Below are 8974 nucleotides of genomic sequence, written 5' to 3'. Positions count from 1 at the left end.
ACACATGTTGAACATTTAGTAGTCGTGTCGTTTTGGGTCTTAGTTCTCCTTTCAGATTATTTCTCTTTGATTAACTTGCAAAGGAGAACAAAACCAAAGTGCTGTATATAAAAAGCCGGGTATTATGCAAAGATTTTTGATCAACATTTTTTGTGTCAAAACAGTGTGTCTTAGTTTTCCTGTCAGATTTATTTCTTTGAATAACTTGCAAAAAAGAACAAAACCCCAGTGCTGTATTTTAAAAGGAGGGTAATGCAAAATATTTTTGATCAACATTTTTTAGTGCCAAAACAGTAATCAATCTGATCCAAACTTGTAAGATATCCACATCAATTACAATCCATTTCCATCCTCGCCATCGTTAGTTCTCACTTTCCACAAAGAGGTTCCTGTCATTTTTCGAGCCTGTACTACAAAAACAAGCCATTATTGCTAGGTTTGCTATAATATATCCTCTCTGGTTTGAGTTATGTGGCTTCTCGAAGTCTTTTTCAATAAAACGCCATAATATCATGGTGCAAAATCACTGATAGGAATATAAAAAGACGGCATTTTAACAAAGCATGTTTCTTCCTAGGACCCAGCGAAGACAAAGCAGTTGAAAGTTCTCCAGAAGAAAGTGAAGACAATGCTGACCAAGAAAGCCTCTCGCTAGATGATAACAAAGGTAAAAAATCTGAATAAGGTTTTTCTTATGCAGTTTTCATTTAAACTTCACAAGCCTAAGACTAAGGCATAGTTTTTTAACAAGTCAGTTTATGGTCAGTATTAATCGAACAATACTAGCACTGCCCGTTGACTTTGATATTAACGGTTTAAGTGCCAGTTTTGAAATAGAATTTAGAATTTTTTTAAAAAAATTCTGAGAAGAACATATTAATAACAGTTTTAATTAAACACGTTATTTAGAAACCAGCGAAGACAATGAAGTTGAAAGTTCTCCAGAACAGAGCGACGACAATGCTGATGAGGAAGACCTCTCATTCGAGGATAACGAAGGTAAAAAATATTGAAACAGATTTTTCGGTTCTCGTGCAGTTTTTATTTAAGCTTTACATTCCCTAGAGTGGGGCATTGTTTTTTAAACTGTCGGTTTACAATGTATGCAAACCGTCGATATTAGTATATTGAACAATACTGCCCATTGACTTGTTATCAGTAAGGTTTTAAAATAGTGCCGACTTTGAAATTGACTTTAGAACTCTGTTTTTAGAATTCTGAATAGAAGAATAACTGAAAATGAAGAAATGTTTAACCAAACATGTTACTTCTTAGGACCAAGCGAGGACAAAGCAGTTGAAAGTTCACCAGAAGAGAGTGAAGACAATGCTGACGAAGAAGACCTCTCATTCGAAGATAGTGAAGGTAACAAATACTGAACCAATTTTTTCAGTTTTCTTGAACTTCAAAGCCTAAGAGTTTTAAAAAAACGTTTATGTTGTAACCGTTTATATTATATATTTTGTTGAATAATATATGGTTTTAATATTTTAATATGGTTGAAAGCATTAAAAACCCAAGCGTGAAGTAAAATTTAGAATTATGAAGTGAAAAGAGAAATTCTAAAAAAACATGTTACTTCTTAGGACCAAGCGAAGACCAGGCAGATGAAAATTTTCCCGAAGAGAGCGAAGACAGTGCTGACGAAGAAGACTTCTCATTCGAGGATAACGAAGGTAAGAAATTCTGAAACAAAATTTTCTCTGAGTTACTAATTGCTTCTTTTAACAAATGAGTTTACCACCTATCCCTATAGACAAGACAGTACTGGGCATTGACTTCTATGTTAACATTGTTAGTCACGAGTTGAAATAGCAATTCTTCTTACTCATTACCATGCATTTCGTTAGATTCGATAACGAGAAGTTAGTATTACATCATCATGGACAATATCAGTTGATGACTCTCTATATTCTAATCACATATCTGATCACTCTTGAGAGTTAAAAGGCTTTAATGAGGAACGATAAGAAGGTTCTTCTTGATAATGATCAAGTGCTGTATTCTGTTGACGATAAAATGTCACGATCCAGATGTTGACGTGTAAGCCGGCGAAAACTATAAAGGCTAAACTGTGCGTTCGTGATACGAGAGACATTAGTTAAGCATTCTCAATATAGAAGTGAGATTCACTATAATATTTTTTTTCGTTGCTTTGTCCATCGACAACAATTACCCGTGTTGTTAGCTAGCTTTCGTGAACAACATCAAGACTTCAATTGAGCGATAGGTTCAAGTATAATTAATTTCTATACCTTGTAGGAACCCATAGCCCGGAACTAGCAACTTTCGGTTCATGGGAACCGTGAACTTGATCCATTTAATTTACGTTAAATTATTATTAACAGTGTACAGTTAGACCTTTCTGTTGCCTTATGAGCTCACATTTTTAACTGAAAAATTATGGATTTTCTTATCCGCAGAATACAGCGAAGATAACTTAGATGAAGATTATCCGCGAAGCGAAGATAACTTAGATGAAGATTATCCGGCTGAAGAAACAGAAGGCGATGCTGACGAAGAAAGCAACGAAGGTAATGAACCCTAAAACAGTTTCTCTTTGACTTACACAATTCGTTGAACTAAACCCCTCACAGCTTTTAGACTAGTAGTCTTTCAAGTGACTCTAAAGAATGAATCTGCTCGAGTTATCGAGATATCAGTTACAGTAAAAACCCGCGAGTAAGAACATAGCATTTAAGAACCTGTTAGGCTAAAATTTGCAAATTAGATACCATTTTTATAAGAACCTTTTTAGCCTCAAATTTGGAAGCAGGTTCTTATTAATATTTTCTAAAATTCAGGATTCAAAATGTTTACTTTTGGAAAATTAGTTTGGACAAAGCATTACTGTGCGTGTTTATCATGTCATATTCTTAATAATTAGTGCTTCATTTTTACATAAGCACTTATGTGGTATGCAAATTTTATACAAGGAATAGGCCAAATACCCACTAAAATCTCTAAAACAATATTGAAGAACCTATTAAGAACCTAATTAGCCTAAATTTGTGTTAATAACCCTTTATGTAAGAACCTGTTTAGGCTAATCTTAAAATTAATAGGTTCTTACTCGCGGGTTTGTACTGTACTCATGCAGTGAAAAGACTTTTTCAGTCACCCGAATGATCCTATTCGACTATCAGCATGCTGCATCCATCATGTACAGCTTAGTTCAGTCACGAGGATCCGTGTTGTTCCTCGATCAATGCATGAAATTAATAACTGTAAATGTGATGTATAGAGAACTCTGCCGCAAAGTAGAAAAGGAAACAGGACATTTGTTTTACAAGGAAAACAACATCAAAGAAACAATAAGATTATGTTTGAAATAAAACTGTTTATTATTCCAACTTTTGCAGAGCTGAGTGAAGATGAAGAATACGAGAATTCACCAGAGGAAGAAGACTATGAAGATGATGCTGATGAAGAAACAAACATGCTTGATGAAGGTCAGTAAAAAAAGGTTGAATTACAGAAAAAGAAACATCAACTCTCGAATTCGTCGGACACCTCCCAATTGCGGACACTCGCTATTACGGCAAAGTCTAGATTTCAACGGCGAATAGAGTTTCCTTAACTGAAAATGACTTTTGCTATAACAGTCTCACTATTACGGACACTAAACGTTTTACATTACGCAAAAAAACCCAAGCGCTACTCTGTTGTTGTGGCATTGGTCCGGTATATTCTAGAACAGAATTCCGTTGTTAGTCAGATAAGTCAAATTTGTCCTCTCAAATCAGTCAATACATAAATATTTTACACTGTTATGGTGGATTTGTGGGAAAATCTCGCAGAAAAGACCCATTTCACATTCAAAACGAAGTCTGTTACCATTTCTAAGCAGTTCCTAAAAGGAGAATTATGCATTATCTCTTACTTTTCATTATGCAAACACAAATGATGATAAGATCTTTTCTTCTTAACCTCGGTTGCAGATGAAATTCCAAATGACGCACGGAGACCACTCCTCCCGAAATGTGGACTTCGCACATATAACCGCTACAGCCACAAATGCTGTTTTGGACAGATACTTCCCATCCAAGCTCCCTGCTCCAGGTTGCGTTGTAGAGGAGCCGTCTATGTTTCTCACACTCAACAATGCTGCAACGGGCGAGTAATTCCCAAGAGTTCACAATGTGTACCAGTGTCAAGTTCTTGTGGTGGGCTTTCCTTTAATCCCCAAAGCCACAAATGCTGTTTTGGACAAATACTTCCCATCCAAGCTCCTTGCTCCAGGTTGCGTTGTAGAGGACTCGTCTATGTTTCTCACACTCAACAATGCTGCAACGGGCGAGTAATTCCCAAGAGTTCACAATGTGTACCAGTGTCAAGTTCTTGTGGTGGGCTTTCCTTTAACCCACAGAGCCACAAATGCTGTTTTGGACAGATACTTCCCATCCAAGCTCCTTGCTCCAGGTTGCGTTGTAGAGGACCCGTCTATGTTTCTCACACTCAACAATGCTGCAACGGGCGAGTAATTCCCAAGAGTTCACAATGTGTACCAGTGTCAAGGTCTTGTGGTGGGCTTTCCTTTAATCCCCAAAGCCACAAATGCTGTTTTGGACAGATACTTCCCATCCAAGCTCCATGTTCCAGGTTGCGTTGTAGTGGAGCCGTATACGTTTCTCATACTCAACAATGCTGCAACGGCCGAGTAATTCCCAAGAGTGCTCCATGCAATCCATCTCCGACACCAGCCCAATGTGGTGGCTTTTCCTACAATCGGCAGACCCACAGATGTTGCTTTGGTCAAATAGTGTCCATCAGAGTCCGTTGTACCAGACTACGCTGTGGGCGAGCCTACTACGTTCCACAAACCCAACAATGTTGCCGCTATCGCGTCATTCCCAGAGCTGTACCTTGCACTCCATTCCCGACCCCGTTCCAATGTGGTGGATTTTCTTATAATCCACGAACCCATAGATGTTGCTTCAATCAAATAGTGCCTATCCACGTTCCTTGTACCAGACTGCCTTGTGGACAAGCCTACTACGTTCCTCACACACAACAGTGCTGCAACTCTCGAGTCATACCCAAAGCAGTACCCTGCATTCCAATTATTCCACCTCCGACGCCAATCCAATGTGGTGGCTTTCACTACAATCCACAGACACACAGATGTTGCTTTGGTCAAATAGTGTCCAACCAATTCCCTTGTACCAGACTCCGTTGTGGAAGAGCCTACTACGTTCCACAAACCCAACAATGTTGCCACTATCGCGTCATTCCCAGAGCTGTGCCATGTACTCCATTCCCGACTCCGTTCCGATGTGGTGGGTTTTCTTATGATAAAAGGACCCATAGGTGTTGCTTCAATCAAATAGTGCCTGTCCATGTGCCTTGTACCAGACTGCCTTGTGGTCAAGCCTACTACGTTTCTCACACACAACAGTGCTGCAACTCTCGAGTCATACCCAAAGCAGTACCCTGCATTCCAAGTATTCCACCTCCGACGCCAATCCAATGTGGTGGCTTTCACTACAATCCACAGACCCACAGATGTTGCTTTGGTCAAATAGTCGCCATCCACGTTCCTTGTACCAGATTACGTTGCGGGCAAGCCTACTACGTTCCACAAACCCAACAGTGTTGCCGCTATCGCGTCATTCCCAGAGCTGTACCTTGCACTCCATTCCCGACTCCGTTCCAGTGTGGTGGCTTTTCTTACAACCCACAGACCCACAGATGTTGCTACAACCAAATAGTTTCCATCCACGTGCCTTGTACCAGACTGCCTTGTGGACAAGCCTACTATGTTCCACAAACCCAACAATGCTGCAACTCTCGAGTTATTCCCCGAGCCGTACCTTGCATTCCAGTATTCCACCTCCGACGCCGTTCCAGTGTGGTGGCTTAACCTATAATCCACAGACCCACAGATGTTGCTTTTCCCCCCCCCCCCCCTCCCCCCCCCCCCCCCCAAAAAAAAACCAAACCCAAACCCATCCCCACCCCCCGCAGTGGTCATTTTCTTATAATCCACAAACCCACAATGTTGCTATGGTCAAATAATACCCATCCAAGTTCCTTGTACCAAACTGCGTTGTGGAAGAGCCTTCTACGTTCCTCAAACCCAACAATGCTGCCGCTATCGTGTCATTCCCAGAGCTGTACCTTGCACTCCATTTCCAACACAGTTCCAGTGTGGTGGGTTTTCTTACAACCCACAGACCCATAGATGTTGCTACAATCAAATAGTTGCCATCCACGTCCCTTGTACCAGACTGCTTTGCGGACAAGCCTACTATGTTCCACAAACCCAACAATGCTGCAACTCTCGAGTTATTCCCCGAGCCGTACCTTGCATTCCAGCCCCGACGCCGTTCCAGTGTGGTGGCTTAACCTATAATCCACAGACCCACAGATGCTGCTTCAACCAAATTGTACCCCTGCAAGCTCCTTGCACCAGACTGCCTTGTGGACAAGCTTTTTACGTTCCTCATACCCAACAATGTTGCAACAACCGAGTCCTTCCCAAATTGGCGCCTTGCAATCCATTCCCGACGCCGCGTCAGTGTGGTGCATTTTCTTATAATCCACAAACCCACAGATGTTGCTATGGTCAAATAATACCCATCCAAGTTCCTTGTACTAAACTGCGTTGTGGAAGAGCCTTCTACGTTCCTCAAACCCAACAATGCTGCCGCTATCGTGTCATTCCCAGAGCTGTACCTTGCACTCCATTTCCAACACAGTTCCAATGTGGTGGGTTTTCTTATAATCCACAAACCCACAGTTGCTGTTTTGGTCAAATAGTGCCTGTCAATGTCCGTTGCACCAGACTGCCATGTGCACAAGCGCCACAATTGGCCTATTACGTTCCCCATACTCAACAATGCTGCAACTCCCGAGTCATCCCTAAAACTGTGCCGTGTCACTCTACCACTAACCCTCTGGCCTGTGGCAATAGAGTCATCAATCCCTCGTTCCAGCAGTGTTGTCATGGAACTGTTGTGGCGCCTTTGAGGTCAACTTGCGTGAAGTGTGGTGCTTCCTATTTCATTCCATTCGGGTACCGATGCTGCAGTGGCCAAATCCGTCCTTCGTCCTTCCACTGTCCTGTGCCTTTTCCCATAAAAGGGTAAAGACTCTTTTGCGAGTTAATTTTGAAATGTTAACTTTTTGGCAGTAAAAGTAAATTAAACGTAAAATTATATTTTATAAGTAGCCTCTGATGCAAACGTTTGGGTAATTCGCAAACTCGTACTTAGTCCAAAGACCTCTTAGCATGTAATATGGTTCCACCGAAACGGGCTTTCCTCTATTCTACCACTGTAACAAATAGAAGATGAGTAAAAGGCCGGCCTAGATCAAAGATGAAGTAAACAGAATCGATCCCTGTAATTTTGTTTTGTATAAGAAAATTGTATTTGAGTTTTGGCTATCCTGCAGGCAGGTGAAGCTTTGGTAAAACAGGCCAAGAAAGAAGGTTTTAGCAGCTTTTAGCAGCTTTTAGCAGATCCTTAATGAAGTATCACTGGCTCAAATAAAATAACGTCAAGGGGAGCTAAGGGAATAATAGTAAAGGGACACATTTTTTCTTAAGTTTCATTTGTCGCGTTAACGCTACTTCTGGCGACCTGAGTAAAGTAGAAACACCAACAGTTAATTTTAAAGTATTATACCTTACGTCTTCAATTGAATCTAAGTCAACTGCAATGGTGGTCTGATCAGGGCGTCCACCTTGTGTGCATGTCTAGATAGTTCTGTACTGTATGTAGAAGATTAATTTTCTGAGTGCAGGCAGGTCTTGTCACGCTAGTAAATGTACTATAAATATCATCATTATTTCTTTCCATAACTTGGAAGTAGACTAAATATTTGGTGAAGTAGGTGCAGTGATTAATAAAGATCTTTGTTGGACCAAGGTGTAGAGTTTTCTTTTGTGCGAATTTCCTCTTGATGAAAATGACCCTTGCGCTCTTAAAACCTCTTTAAACATACAGAACATGTTTCTCTATTTTGGTTACAATGCAACCCTGTTCTAAATTATGCATTATGGACTAAGCTCCCGCAGTATTAGGCAAGCCATCCAAGGGCGACAATCTATAAACAAGACATCTATCGGAGCGCTATTGCGATATTTATTGCACTACAAGAATCTTGTACTTTTTGGAGGATTCAGGCAAGATTGATGTCGACTAATACCCCGTTCATACCAAAGCTTAAACATGTTTTAGGTCGCGAAGGACACCTTAGCACGAAAGAATTCTGGAGGTGAAATTTTGCTCCTCCTGCATCTTTTAAAACGTTTATATTTCGGTTGTTATGAAAGCGATTAAGCTCAAATTTTACAGAGACCTAAAGAATTGATGAAACATTATGAATGTCATCTTTTCTTTAGTAGATTGCATTTAACGGTGGTGATATAGCCTCGTAAGTGACAAACTGGGAGAAACCTGGAGAAACATAATTTTGTGGGCAGAGTTTGCGGATCGACTAGGAGAAAGCACACTGTGATCTTGTTAAAGCTAATCAGTCAAAACCAATAGTGTGTCACAACAGAAGCGGATTTTTAATTTAAAGTTTGCCGACAAGTAACGAGGGTTTAAATGCACAACTTTGATTGTTTTTTTGTTCTACCTCTTTCTAAAAGCGCTTTTTTAAAATTACGCTTCTGTTTTGACACACTATAGTATTCCTAGTTTACCTCTCTGCAGTGACAGGTCATGAAGTTCTGTATCCGCGCTGAATTCTCTGCCACAAAATTGTTGAAAAAGTCCAAACTTTGAGGTTTCCCAAGGTGTCCCGATCAAAGCACGATTTCCAAAGGAGAGATCTAATTATGGTAATTATGGTAATTATATTCCACGCTTTAATGGTGAGAACAATCGTTTTCAAAAAGGACACGATCAGTTGTTCATGAATATTATTGTGATTTCTATGTGTTGCAAAATATTCAAATTTGTATGATCACGAATATTTAGCTCATAGACTTCCTACAATCTATATGAAAGTATAAAGCTAA

General features: G+C 40.2%; 2 protein-coding genes across 2 annotated transcripts; both read left to right on the top strand.

The window, feature by feature from the left end:
* Window positions 1-576: 576 nt before the first annotated feature.
* LOC144641277 (uncharacterized) lies at window positions 577-3452 on the top strand. Its single transcript, XM_078500306.1, has 6 exons — window positions 577-667; window positions 910-999; window positions 1276-1365; window positions 1587-1676; window positions 2424-2534; window positions 3363-3452. The coding sequence occupies exons 1-5, from the start codon at window positions 656-658 to the stop codon at window positions 2442-2444; spliced, it is 303 nt and encodes a 100-aa protein (XP_078356432.1). The 5' UTR covers window positions 577-655; the 3' UTR covers window positions 2445-2534; window positions 3363-3452.
* A 2550-nt stretch (window positions 3453-6002) lies between these two features.
* On the top strand, window positions 6003-7873 carry LOC144641278 (uncharacterized; the record flags this gene model as incomplete). The annotated part of the gene is made up of 1 exon (XM_078500307.1): window positions 6003-7873. A coding segment is annotated over one exon (1089 nt), but the record flags the coding sequence as incomplete, so codon positions are not given.
* Between the last annotated feature and the right edge of the window lie 1101 nt (window positions 7874-8974).

The sequence above is a fragment of the Oculina patagonica genome, unplaced genomic scaffold (genome assembly GCF_052425735.1).
Source record: "Oculina patagonica isolate OP01 unplaced genomic scaffold, crgOcupat unplaced801, whole genome shotgun sequence".
Lineage (NCBI taxonomy): Eukaryota > Metazoa > Cnidaria > Anthozoa > Scleractinia > Oculinidae > Oculina > Oculina patagonica.
This window is presented reverse-complemented; position numbering and strand designations above follow the sequence as displayed.